Here is a 14,966-nt window from a genome sequence, read left to right as displayed (position 1 = left end):
GTAATTAGAATTTTGAATTGGTAGACTGTTACGTTGTGAAATTTATTGAAGTCAGGTTTTCAAAGTTTGTCTATTTTTTTTTTTTTAAAGTATTTTTTTACAGCTTCATTATGAATTTGTGGATATATTTTAAAAGCACTTTTCGGATATTTGAATTATTTTAATTACGAATATTTCGTGTCAAGTTCTTGAAGTTTGTCTACTCTTTAAAACATTCCCGAATATTTTAATTGACTCCGTTGCGAATATTTCGATTCGGCTTTCCGGGCTTGATGTACATTTTAGAGGATGTTGGAATATTATATAATTGCATTTTTCGAATAGAATACATTTTCATTGAATTTTCATTCACTTACATCATCGAACGGCTCGTATCTAGGCTCTGCAATTATGCGAGTTATGCCGCGAATGCGTTACAGAATCAAGGAATGTTGGTAACGCTACGACGCTCTTAATTACCTTCTGCTTTACCGCAAAACCATATACTACAATCTATAAATTTGCAATGGTTCGCCAAGTCGAGAGTATTCTAAAAAAAGATCACAGAAAAGACACGGACATCTGACCTCGAAGATATCGGATTATTAAAAAGAATTCTAACGAGAAGTCTAGTTCGATGATTTCACAAATATTCACATTGATAGAACGAAGGAAACGGGACGAGAATTATACGAAAAATTCGTGCGAAATACCAAACGTTTGTATACAACCAACGTAAAATCGTAAAAATCTAAATATCAACAGTTATTTAAAAACGATAATATCATTTAGTTACCTGTAAATTTATTGTTCGAAAAATTCCAACAAAAAGCTAATCGAAATCGAGTCTACGAGCATTCGAAGTAATAAAACAAAGAAAAATAAGAATATTACATAAAAAATCGTTCAAAAATCTAAGAATTCCAGTCGACGTTATTCAAATCTCTGTGTAAACAGAAGATTGATGAGATAATCGAAAAAATAGTAACACAAAGAAACATAAAGGTAATAATCGTGTAAAGGTCGAGGTTAATAGATATACGTACAACCATGTCGACAGTCAGAAAAAAAAAAACGGATAATTAGGCGTCTGAGTTTAGTGAGATGCTAATAAACCGATTAACGAGCGGATACGAGACTGTTCCTAGTTGTTGCAAAGTAAGATGCAAACGTCGTGATAAACGAATCTTCCATATGCCAAGGAAACCGACGTTAATTGCCTTCCCGTATTAATTGCCTCTAAGTAGGACAATTTTGCGGAACGATCCCCTCTCAAACGTGGAAAAACTACGTTATCTACCGAGTCGCATCGAGCAACTAATAACATCTGATAAAAAACTGTTTAGAAATTTTAATCCCTGCCGGTTAATTGCGTATTTTTCAAAGGAAATGGTACTTAATTGGGGGTAGATCGAGCGAAGTTCTCGATAATACTTAGTTTTGGAACTCGAGTGTTTTTTTTTTTCGGTTCGAGGTGTCGAAAATTTTTACAGAGCTGAATTATACAGAGAGGGTTTTAGAATTTAAAAGGGTCGTATAATAAATATTCATAGCGATTCCACGGCCGTAAGTAACTTTCCGATAAAGTAAGATTCTAGTACGAAGTAGTTTTTTGATTTTATAGCTGAACACTGAACATACCGTGGAATAAAGTACGCTCATGTTATAATATTCATTCGGGTCTATTTTCCCCTCAACACTATCCCTAACATTACTTTAATAGACGCTATAAGGAAAAGAATGTCGATGTATACTCGTTATTACTCTTATCAGCAGCAATATCCTAACTAAATTACACCGAAGTTGTACTTCTACCACTCGTTGTTTAGATTCGCATCAACAAACTCGAATAAGCCGAAGTTTCCTGTAGGCAAAAATATGCCTATCCCACTCGTTGCTGACTTCAGTTACTGCTAAAATTATTCCTGGAATTTCCACAAAGTATCGAATCACACGCAAGATTGCGTTCATTTCGTCCATCCTTCATCCCCAATTATGTTCTCTATTTCCAATTACGGTGCATCGTAAAGAAAGAATAAAATATTCGCTACCTTTTACTTAAAGAGAACGCAATCTACGCTTTCATCTATCAAATGCATCGTCTCGTTACTTACGAAGGCATTGGCCGAGACACGTGCACCCTCCGACACCGTAATCTCAGACGCGTGATTCGCCATTGTCTCGCAGACGTGCAATCTTACAATTAGCGGCGGACGATGTGTCAACATCGTGGCATTTTCGCTTCTGCTTGCAGTCCGCATGACATTTCTGCGACAACAGAAATACGATTCTCTCTACGGGGGACAGAGTCGCGCGCGAATTTTCCTGTCTTTGTCGCCGCCACGTTCGCCGCGACAAATGCAACTCGGATCAGCTGGCGAAGATACTCTGAAGTTTCGAAAAAAAAAAAAAAAGAAAAAAAAGAAGAAGAAAGAGCAGCAGAAACACACACACAGGGCTTCCTTCTTATTTTTAAGTTATAGAATTTTCAGAGAATTTGGATAATAAAAATTGTTTGATAGCAGAATGCAACATGAGAGATGCAGTCGTTACGTTTTCGAAGAAGCGAAATTTGCGAGAACTCGAGGGACAGAAACTTTTATTTTCGTTTGTAGACATTTTTATGGAATCTGGATCGTGTAAATTTTTTGACGAGAAGACGGAATCAGAGAGGCGATCGTTGCACTATGGAAGAAAAAGTGAAGTCGAAGTAAATTGGCGAAAATTTATGAGAACTTAGGGACGTATTTATGTACGACGTAAAGTGGTCGTATCTTTTTTGCTTGCTCTTGCACCGACTTGTTTAGTAAGCTGTGCGTGGCTTTGAAAGGGAAGAAGGTGCACGTGTTGTGAGACGTCAATTCAGAAACCAAAGAAAGTGCAGTGTTTTGAGTTGCAAGATAATAATGAAAACGTAGCACCTACTACGTTATTTTTAACCGTCTAAGCACGTAGGTAGCGCTTTGTGGCGTATAGATGCGTGAAAACATATTTGCACACGCTTTGGCCTCGATGGGAACAAGAGCGAAATTCACGTTGATCTAAAAAATCCAACATGAAATTTTCATTTCAGATTAATCGAGTTTCTCTAGAACGAATAACTTGCTTTCTAAAAGCAACGCATTCCAGTTAATACGTCGTTTGCATCGTCATTTGCAATTTTTAAGAATAATTCCGACAGCGGGATCATCGTTTAAATCCATCAGCTGAAAGTCAACGAACGATAAGAAATTTTTCGTAAGCTTTACTTTCCTTTTAAACTTCCATTCCATAGAAATATTTATCTGAGAAGTTCAAAGTCGACGAACGATCGTTTTATCGAAGAAAAAGCATAATGTAAAAAGAAGTATTCGCGTATTCCAAATATTACATTTATCGATTCGCAATCGCGTAACACCACTCACAATTGCATAATCCCATCTCAAATATCCTACGCTTCGAACCAAGCTCACTACGAAGGATTATACCAACCAATAAGCTGACAAATAAGCCCGCGACGATTCGTATCTCCGATTCCTCTTCATCCTCTCAAATATCCACAAATGCTCTTTTATTTTTTCCTTTATTTTTAGACAATAGTGTCATAGTTGAAGCTATATATTTTCAAATTTACATAATCACTCGTCCAACGTCAGAGACGAGAATAAATCGAGACGCAGCGTTATGCGTGCGATCTAATCGATCGATATAAAATTAATCGCCGATTCAAAAGAACCAAACGATCGGCGAGATGTTCTACATTTTTCATGCGCACACGGTACGTGTAACATGCAACGATATCTAAAATATTCAAGACAGTACGTTTGTTACGATGTCTGGCAAACGAAACAAAGTTCTTTATAAATTCCATTTACTTAGTTACGCTTATAAATACATAAAAATGCATAAAAGTTGGCAATCTGCTGATATACATAGCCAACGAGAATCGCACGTGGTTTTCAATATATTCTTAGATCACGGATAAACGACTCGGTTTGACGATTCCACACGAGACTTCGAGACGCTGCAAAGTGGATTAATGGGATCACCAGCCGTGTAAATAATTCTTTCATTCCTGCCGATTCATTCATCTACGAGCCGGTTGCTTCTTTCTCTCCGTCCGAGTCCGTTTGCTCGTAATTACCGCTACGCCACGTTTCTTTCTCTTTCTGTCTCACTCGAGAGTGTCTCTCGGTGGCCAGATTAAACGCATCCGGTTCATCGTTTTACGCGTATGCCGCTTTTGTGAAAGCGTCGAGACGCGTATGTATACTATACACGACGTTCCACGAATTGCTGTTAGCTTCGCCGGAATATTCTACGTACGCGCAAGGCGCTGCTCTTCCGGGCGTTGAACGCCAAACCGGAAGTAACTGCGCCCGACACCCGTGTTCCTCTGGCGCACGCCGCGTTTCTTGTTAAGCGGACTGTACTTCATTACGGAAACGGGAAGCGTAAGTCGTTGCGGCGACTCTTTCGTGTGTTTGTTTCCTTCGGAATTTCATTCATAGCTCTGGCCTATAAGGTTTATTTGTACGGCGTTTAAGTATACGGCGTGGAGGATCGTTGGTCGTGTGGTTTGAATGACGAGGTAACTCGATATTGAAACCATCAAATATACTTTTAAATAATTAATAAATACAGAGAAAGAGAATTAGTTAGTTCCCTCGGTACTAACTAATTCGCTAAAGACTGCGCATTGATCGTGCCGCTACAATGGTACATTAACGAAGGTGTAGAGAATAGATCGGAGTTTCTCAGGTTTACTTTGAACAATATACGATAGCTTACGAAAGTGTTGGAATATTTGTAACGTATCGCGTATAGCCTTTCATGAAGCAGTCAGGAATTTCATAAAATCTGATATCAAATTTCTTCTTGGGATAGCTTGTTCAAGATATCTCTTTGCAACCTCAGATTTCACAATCTCTCGAAACTTCCTCGAGGAAACCTTGAGCCACGGGAAGTTGTCATTAATAAACTTTTTCTCAGGGTAATTACCAAAACTATAGATTACCACTGTCTGCAAATTTCAGCCTTGATCTTTGCTATATGCCCGTATCATCATGAAACCAATATACCGGTATTACTAACCCTAGAATCGACGATGAAAGAAGTTACGAAAGTTGTTGATGCTCGAGAGATTCTCATACGAAGGGAGCTACTACGGTTTACGGTTCAGGAGCATCCCTGCTCTCCTAACTCTCGGCAATTTAGTAGCAGTTACACTTAACGAGCAACGCCTGTTGCTTGATTGTCTCAACGAGGCGGCTCCTCCACCCTTTTTCCGTGTTCACCTCGAAAGAAGCAGACGAAGAAACGGTCGTTGGAACGGAAAAAGAAAACCGGCTGATGGTACAAGCGAGCGAGAGGATTCTCGCGGAGAACGAGGAAGAGAAAGAGAAGAGGGAAGGACGAGAGAGGAAGAAAGAGAAAGCGAGCCGCCCACAGAGAGCGGATGCTGGGTCGACAGGGTCACCTCTCCGACAAAATGAATCTTTTATGCCCTCGCACGCGTGCGCGCCTTTACGACGCGTCCTCGGGAACGAGCCGCTCTCTCTCTTACGGTCTCGTTTCGAGACTGGACCGCACGGTAAACGATTGACCCGTTCAGCTCGTTGCTTTCGCGCCAGAGTGCATAAAATCTGTATTTTCACCGAAGACATTCCGTTTCTAACGTAAAGGCTACAGCGTGTTTCTCTTTGTAATAATTTCCTCCTACGAGAATTAGGAAAGATATTCATCGACACGTTGATCGCGGCGGTGGTCACCGGTGAGACGCGTTTAAAAATTTTCCGAAATTTTTTTTGGGATGACTAATATGACATAAGATAAATTTCACGAATCAAGATAATTTTCATACAATATTCGGAAAAAATTAACGCAAATACGATACAGTATTTTGCGAGAATTAAATCGTTATTAAACAAAAAGCGTAGGTTATTAGTAATTTAGTTTGTAGTTTGATTTATCCTACGTTCGTATAATTTTTGGCACGAAGGGAAAATGTGAAAGGCAAAGGCATCCTCCTCTGGGAGGAGGACATTGATATTAATACCGCTTTAACGATCACGAAGCATCCGTTTAATGAACGCGATCGTCGCGTGCCACGAGCCACCCTGTTATTCAATTTAATACGGCACCGTCGGCTTTCGATCCCGCCACTCACAAGCAACGTTTCGTGTTGCGTATAACAAAATTATGCCCGTGTCAAACGATCATTTGCCGACTACATCTTCCGTTTTCATTTCTTCATTTTTCTCTATATTTTCGATCTACGATCGTATTCAACTTGACAGGATATCGTAATTGGAAAGACACGAACAATACTGGCGGAATAAATATAAGAATTATTTTGCCATTACGCTTTTGAGATCAACAAATTATCAACTATCGCACGCTACCATTTTTCCAAAATCTTTTCGCCAGGGATCGCATATTTTTCCCGAAACGTTTTTAAAACGAGCCTTCTCCCATTAACGCGAGATTGCTGGCGCCAAAGACAAATTACCACGTGCGAAAACCACGAACGAGCCATCCGACACTCCCAATAAAAGCGAATCGCGAACGAGGGAGACTAACGAGCAGCAAGAGAAGAATATTTCGTACGAATGTTTTCCTGCCACGCGGGAAACGTTGCTAAATTTAAACGGGACCTAAATTCAACGTGTTTAAAACGAGACAACGTCGAATGCAACGGCCAGCTTCTTGTCGACGTCAGAAAAATTGGACGCTGTCAGGACACGTGTTTCGCGAGGCCATTTTGATCTCTTCATAACTTCCCTACCTTTAAACTTACAAATGTATCCTACCAAACACCGTTTCCAGCCTTTCTTTTCGCTATAGAAATATTTCATTTCGCGCATTGTTTCTATCCAGCAAAATTCTAACTAAATACGTACACCGTAGACGATCGTATTTCGTAACAATTGTTACGAATTCTCAACTAAGTAGCGATCAGTCAGGTTGCATCTGATCGGTTGATATAGCCAACCTTGAACAAGATTAACGCTCAAGGTGGAGGTAAATTAAAGCTGTCGAGTAGTAGTATGTTTAGATTATGTATTTGCAAGTTAAGATACAGAAGACGGTGTAGTATAACACGAAGAGTCTGACGCTCTGATGAAGACTGTTGCAAGATTCTGTTACTATTGTTTCAAGAAGCTTCGTCCGATCCTTATATAATAATTTTCCATCCATAGGTTTTTCATGGTTTGTGGGCTTTACACCTGACCTATCGGGCACTTAGGGTGTTTATTATCCTCTTAACGAGGTCCGTATCGTAAGGTTCATAACTTAGGAAGTAGAAAATTCGAAGATTCCCAAAAAAGACAGTGCTGTGCGAGTCATAAACGGACAGCCACTCTAAGTCACGAACAGCAATTATCTAACGTATTCGATTCGAAAAAGTGACGAGTTTAACGACTGTTTTCTCGGGTGATCCTAATTCAGTGAATCTAAAACTACTAAATTAGCGAATCTACAGGTACAACATAAATTGGCCTTGTTCGCTGATACGTCGAGTTCCCATCTTCAAGCTCTTCCTCTGTATCACAAACATACGCTTTTAACGAAAAATTAGCGTACAGTATGAATGCTGGTCTTAAGCATGCAATTAGCTGTGAAGATAATCTAACGTATCGTGCTTGTTAATACAGCGAATGACCGTTCAAACACTCCGATGATCTTTGCGTAACGTATGCTTGCAATTAATATCTTACAAACATTATGCACATGTTCAGACGCTTTAAACGTATCTAGCTAGCGATCGTTGGAATACTTTCGCGAGCCACTGCGTACAATAAAAATACCTCGTTGCGTAGATAGGAAGTTGGTGGGTTATCGAACCGTTGTAAAAAATGAGTCTGACTGGGAAAATAGTCAGAAATGACAGCCACCGATGATACTAGACCAGAGCTAGATCACGCAGAGCAACCTTTTTTTGGGTAAACGGATCGAGCGGCTCTGGGTTTAACAAACTCGGTCTGGTTTCAAGTTACGTAAGCCATCAGGGATCCGCGAATCGCCGGAAAAGATTACCAGACGTGGTCGGTTGAAATAACTTTGGCGATCGGCCAGCGAAAAAAATATCGGCTCGACGATTGTTGCGCGCGTGTCCGTTTGCACGTTTCGACGGCGCGACGTTACCTCGCGACGAAACACGGTCACGTTCACGGTCGTGCGTGCCCAATGAATACGTCGGGATTCATAAATTTCTACGAGACAGCCGTGAATCTCGTAACGTTTGATTCCCCTGACCGGTATAACATAGGAAAAATACGAATCGTTGCGTTGTTTAGATCGATGTCAAAGTTAGTTCGGCAAAGTAGTAAAATAGTAAGCTTCCTGTAAAGAAACTGGGTCAGTCGGGGGTGCAAGCGTTTTAGCCTTGAGTCTCTTCTCTGCGAATTTTTCTTTGTATCAAATAACGTTAGAAATATTGGATGTAAGGAACGAGTACGTATAAGATCGCAGAGATATCGATAAGTAGTATCCCTTCTCCTTTTTCTCTTCTCGAAATTTGTATTTTTAATAAAAGCGTAAATTTCGTTAGATAAAGGAAGATATTCTTCGTTACCGAATATCTCAGGTACTCTGATATGATACGACACGACTGGAATTTCATTTACGAAATTCTCACGTCATACTAATTGTATCTATGCATTCGCGTGAATATAAAGACGATCACGTTGGAATGTTAGCTCGATGGTTCTATCGTTAATTAATCGGAACGCCAATTCGTATAAGGAGTTCCACTATAAAAGATCTCGAAGGAAGTTGGTAAAGTCGAATTCTAAACAGTCTGAGGAATCCTATTATTACGTGTTTACGTACATTGAACCAGAAAGGATCTTAACCTACTGCGCGTCTCCATAATCGTATTCCGAGAAACCTTTGACGTAGTGCTAACATAGAGAAGCTCTGACGTAGCGGCAAACGTTTTCACGAACCAAGCCTAGCAAACCTCCGACATACCGCTGTCGATACTATTTTCACTAGCCAGCCGTAGAAAGCTTCTGACGTACGATCACGTCCGGCCGGACTAAACCATCTTCTATACAAACTCAATTTCTTTTTCCAATTCGAATAAGTTCTCCTAATTGAAGTTTCTTGTCGTGGACAAAATTGTCGTTGTATCGCTTGCTAGAAAATGTTACACGTTTCCGTATGCCACGAAACACAGCCTATAGCCTATTTTTGGAAAGCTTATTGCTTTCGCCTACAAACTTGGAGGAACTTTTCTCTTATTAATTTTCAACGAGATTCGCGTCAGAATCAATAAATCAGAGAATGGTATACTGTGAATGCCGAATCGTTGTACGCAATATAAAAGTTTCGTGCGCTATGTAAGAGTTTCACGCGACGATATTACGTATATGATCGTGTTATTGGAAGGTAAATGAGTTTTAACGCGAAAAACAACTTTAACGCGACCATAAGTCGGCAGGCGTTTCTCCAGCGAACGACTCAACCGGTAAAACCGTTAATCCAATGAGCAGGCCAACCAACTGATCGCGAGGATCAGGGACACCGCGCTTATCGCTAAATCGAGGAAATACCGTAGAAACGGCCGACTACGTTCGAACACCGTTCTCCAAGAATCCGCGATTAGGGTACAGGGTTGGTTAAACGACTATTAATCTTACGTGTTTACTACACAGTAGAGTTCGATTTGCGCGAATCTCTCGAAGGACAAACAGTGTGTATAACCGGAGACCGGTGATTCGCGATTTTTCATTCAAGTAATTCAAACTTTACGTTTAGATCGGTGGATTAGCGTTAATATTACAATTTCTTTCGAGTAAATAAAATTCTACTGTACTCTGACGCTGCAAACGCGAAACCATTGAAAACGACTGGTATCCGATCTTCTACTTTAGCGATTAATAAAAATAGATGAATGGTGATTATTATAGTAACAGAATATGTACAATTAATTTTCGATGGTAGTATACAGTGTACATCGGTGAGAAAATATTTTTGTGAACGAATTTTGACGATGGAATACGGTGGATCTTAGTCACAGAATATAGAAAATTTGAGTAAAACGTTTGGAGCTGACATAAATGTCATTTACGCGAACCGAACTTTGTCGCTATCGTACAGTAGTGGAACGTTAGAAGCATAAAGATTGTATCGTGAAGTGTTAACACAGAGAAGTTGGTGCGATATTCGAATTTTATTGCAATTTTCTATAGTTTGACCTTAACGGACCAATATCTGCTGTCTCCGTTGCAAAAATTCTGCGACGTCATTTGGAATACCGAGGACAGCGAACTTGTACAAATCTGAAGATGAAAAAATTTCGTATTACCTTGGTATGCAGGCCCGAGAAGAAAGTGCGTCGCGGCGCGGAGTACGACGACATGTTGATCTTGTTGACGACCATTGTCATGGCAGCACGAAAGCGTGTTCCTTCGTTCGATCGATTTCTTTCGTTATCTCGGCTTTCAATTGGCACGCAACTCCTCGTTCCGTGCCAGCGTCGATGGTCTCTCACTCATTCGAACAGTCCACGCGTCTGTGTGTGTCCATATGTACCAACCAACAACCCCGAATAATCACTGTCTTCTTTCTCTCACATAATCGAATAACATAAACGAGCTCTAAAAACGCGTTTTATCCAACGTGCTTCTCTCTATCATCTTTCCATTATTCTTAACTGAAATATCCAAATAAAATTCACTTTTATATATAGAGAACGTAAGCCCGTATCCGACAAGTAGCTTATCTTTCATAAGAATTAAATACTTTTCTGCCACTGGATACACGGGAATACGATTCAAAACATGAACGACTTTGAGAACAGCGCAATGTAAGAGACACGAAATATCGCAGAGAAGCAAAAACCCAAAGTGAGAACATAACCGAGATGAAGTTCGCGCGGTACTGACGGCGGCGCGCGGCGCAGCGCGGTATATAGTCTCCCCACCACTCGGTCGCGCGACCAATCGGAATGCGGTCCGGGCGCGCGCCAACTCGGCGGGTAGATACGAATAGTAGTGGCGTATCTGGATGAGCGGCAGTCTCGCCGTGACCTTCGAACTTGGAGGGCTGTGTCTAGCGCGATGCAAAACAGCCACGAGAAGGGATAGAGTGCCGATCATTGGAGGCTGTTGGATGGAAACGATATGAGAAGAGTAGTGGTAGGGCAAGAAGGCTGGAATATACTCGAAGTACGAGTTCGAACGACCAGTAACTGTTTCCACGGATCCCTCCGTGTCGCAGATTTTGGATTACAAGCTATTTTTTAAGGGGTGTCGACCATACCTAAGTTGGCACGGTGGTAGAAGAATCGTTGAAATTTTGTTGACGATGCTATGAAAAAAGGTCTCGCGTCGATCGAATAATATTTCGATTCATTTCGCGTTCGCACGCGATATCGTGCACGAAGATTACGATAAAAGCACGATAAATGTACGTTTATTGATCTTGTGATATTAATGTCACTTTAGGATGAAACAAAATTTGTAATCTTAATATGCCGTGATTGAAAATGAAAATAATCTGGTAGGTTCGAAGAATGTCTTTTAAAAATAGCCGACGATAAGTTGACAATGTTTTTACAGGGGCCAAGGGCATGATTATTAACGTCGTTACGCCAATTTAACGTGATTAATATTAGCGTGGATAACAAATGCTACATTAAACATTTTCCAACCGTTCAAAAAAGTAGGAAAAACACATATCCGATCTAAAAATCAAATGGACAGACAGCTTCAAAGTGGAACAATATACTGCATTTTAAATTTGTTTCTACGCAAAAGTCAGGAAATGTGACTTATCGTGTTTTTCACCTGTGGCAATCTTTTTATACGCCAATCGTTTCTTTCTTTTAATTTCATTATTCGTATAATACGATGATCAAAGTATCGTCAGAATTCGCTAATATCATCAAAAAGATTTTTTATTAACCGAAATTTTTTTTTTGCAAGAAAGAAGTGTTAATTAAACGATTCGTTCATGTACTTTGCGTTTGAACGCGATATTGTACAATTGAAGCGTGCGTTTCGGGCAAGTTTTTCTTATTCAAATTCTTCTTTCTTTTTTGAAGCACGGAACGTGCTAATTCCTTTAGAACCAAGATTCAGTGCTTGTTCTTTGCGCGAATTCAAATAAAACGAGTATCTTAAACAGTTTCAATATTTGATTTTGAGTGGCTAGCGGGCCGGTTTCTACGTCAGCGTGGGTTTTGGCACATCTCGCGAATCCTTCGTGGCGGATGCATAAATTCGGCTGTATTACCGCACACAGGGTAATAAATACGCTGCACGTTTCGACTCCAACGTTTCTGCTATATTTTATTTAAAAGCGTGTCATTATTTCGTTGCGTTACATCACTTTAAACCTGACACGAAGTTGTTAACACATTCTCACAGGACGCTTTGCATTAATTCGCTTCCTATTAATACTTATTACAGATTATTAATAAATATGCAAACATCGATAAAACAAAATATTCAACTTCGATCCTATAAAAATTCTCAGACGGATAATTCGATCCTCTCGACGTTCCATTAAAATTGAAGACAAATCACAAAGTACGCCTAGTTCTCGTTGCATCAAGCTAATGACAGAATAATGTGTTTGTACACGGAAATGTTCAAAAGCCGGAAGCCTCGATGACTAGGAGAAGGACAGGATCGTGGTTCGAAAGTTACGATTTCTAACTCTAAAAATTTACATGGAAACTACCAGGTCGACGACGAATAGAGCGGAAAAAATATACTTCGCCCATGAATACTTCCATCTCGTTACGGATCACGTAATTGATAGCCGTGCGTCACAGGCCGCGAAGTAGAACCGTCACCTTGCCAACAGCGATTCTGGCTGTTGATTCTCCTCGATGATTAGCCGCGACTTCCACCGGGTACCAGGTCTGTAATTTTCTGTGGCAACTTGTGCACGCGGTATGCAAACGAACGCCACCGCCTGGGAACCCGAGAATCTTCGCATCTCTCCGAGCCCTGCAACGTTTTCTATTTGCAACTATGAATGCTCGATACACTCGGTTACAATGTTGGGTATCAAAGATTGCAAACGACTTTTGACGCAGAGAAGTCTGAGAATGACACGATACTGTAATTATCGAAGTATGAAATTTATAGCAAAGATATGAAAGCTTGAAATATTTGAAAGAACGCGAGAATCAAACGTTTGGAAGAAAAAGTTGCTCATTGGCAAAGGTTCGACGAACCCTTCGCGAAAAGGGCGCCATCAGGTCGGAAAAATCTCGACTTCTGACATTGGCGAGGAACAGCTGTCCCGGTGTAGCTGTGAAGTGGGAATGCTTAAAGGGGTCAAGGACCGACGATGAGGAAAACCACGATTGTCACTTTCTTGGTAAAGATCCGGAAAGAAATAACCCAGGAAAAATATCGAAAACGGAGCATCTAGGATTCTGTAGAAACGTGAATCGAAATTTTAAATTTAGATTATGCGGTATCGTGGCGATAACGTAGACAAACGCGTAACTTAATCGCCATTTGCGATATTATCAAGCATTTCTTACCATTTTTGAAGAAATTTGTCACATTTTTAAATTACGCAAAGAGAAAAAGAACACGTTGAATTTAATTTTTTACTTTCATTCGATTATCAAACGTGTCGTTTTATCGTGATCGCAACGTTATCGAAAATGTATCACCATTTCTAAGAAATATGTAAAATATGTATTTAATGTTTCAAATTAGCGAGTAAAGCAGACGATAAACATTTAGCGGAATGTTTAATAATAAACTGGGAGAACGAGTATCGAAGCTGTTTGTTTCTCGGGAACGTGGTCGAGGAACACGTCGCCTTAGTGTTTCTTTTCATAGTATCGTATAAGTTGACTCACGATCAGTGGGTCATACAAACCGGAAGCGAACGATCGGTCCATTAAACGGAAACGCTGAGAACCGCGTACGAATTTAACTCGTTTCCTTGAATCAAAGTCGTTCGGAGCCTGGTTTTTATTCCAGAATCCGGGCATTCGGCAGATCTTTCGCTTCTTTGAAATAGAGGAAACCTTGAAACTGTGGAGAAAATGACTTTTCTATTTTGAGGACGATCTGTAGAAGAAACTCGGAGTTTCGCAGGAATATACGAATTATTAGATATTACCGTCTTAATAAAATATACGAAAACATTTTCAAATTTCAAGTCAAACAAATTTCACAATAACTGTTGTTGGTTATTAACAATTTTTATACCTTGCAAAATTTTCGATACTAAAATTACGTACATCTAAATATATATCTCAATAATCGCCATAACAATTGCAATTAAAATAGTACGATGTTCTTATTTCCTATCGCAATAAAAATTAATATTAATTCCACGAGAAGATCCGCGAATTTTCAATAATCGTAAGAGCAAAAATTCTATTGTCCGCTCCTGATAAATTTACTAGTTTTCCTAATTTTAATAAATTTGACAATTTGATAAATTTGTTGATCCTAATGTTAAAAGAAATTCGTGAAAAATTGAGAATGCTGGTGAATTATCGGTGGAAATTATTCGACGACAACTATTTCGACAAAGCGATTTCCTCGGGGGCGCTGTTTCATCGGTTCACCGTGAACTTTGACACGGTAAATCAGGAGCAGGCGTCGGTGAATCGTGCTCGCCCGCGTCCCGACGCCATTAATTTCGCTCGGAGCACGATGATGGAGCCTGGGGGTTCCTATTTGTGACCACGCGAAAAGAAAACGACCTGAACGCTTCAGAGGGATCGCAGAAGGGAAAAGAAACGAGGGTACGTGAACAGGCATCGGCGTCAAGGAGTCGCGTGTAAATTTATCTTCAAGCGAGTTGTACGCGAGCCTTTCTTCGTACGCCGAACTTTCTGTCGATTCTCGACCTTTCACGAGCTCCAACAACTTTACCGAGTTCGTTGGCCATGGTTACACCCTTCGTCAAAATTTTATCCAAACAGGATACTTCGAACATTTTCCGATGATCTACAGAATTACATATTGTAGCATCTTACTACACGTAGTTTATTTAAAATGGATTAAACAGGT

At 40.1% G+C, this 14,966-nt stretch overlaps 1 protein-coding gene across 4 annotated transcripts in view; it reads right to left on the bottom strand.

Annotated features, from left to right (window-relative positions):
- Positions 1-14,966, bottom strand: part of LOC126864640 (NAD(+) hydrolase sarm1) — a 138,430-nt gene that overhangs the window by 59,842 nt on the left and 63,622 nt on the right. For 2 of the 4 annotated variants that reach the window (XM_050616184.1, XM_050616182.1), the window contains exon 1: positions 10,274-10,857. The exons of the other annotated variants lie outside the window; for them this stretch is intronic. Coding sequence is in view for 1 of the 2 variants with exons in the window: in XM_050616182.1 (XP_050472139.1) it covers positions 10,274-10,354 (81 nt within the window). In the remaining variant the exon portion in view is untranslated. Of the gene's footprint in view, positions 1-10,273; positions 10,858-14,966 lie in introns of those variants that run through there. 4 annotated transcript variants of the gene reach the window in all.

The sequence above is a fragment of the Bombus huntii genome, chromosome 4 (assembly GCF_024542735.1).
Source record: "Bombus huntii isolate Logan2020A chromosome 4, iyBomHunt1.1, whole genome shotgun sequence".
Taxonomy (NCBI): Eukaryota; Metazoa; Arthropoda; class Insecta; order Hymenoptera; family Apidae; genus Bombus; species Bombus huntii.
This window is presented reverse-complemented; position numbering and strand designations above follow the sequence as displayed.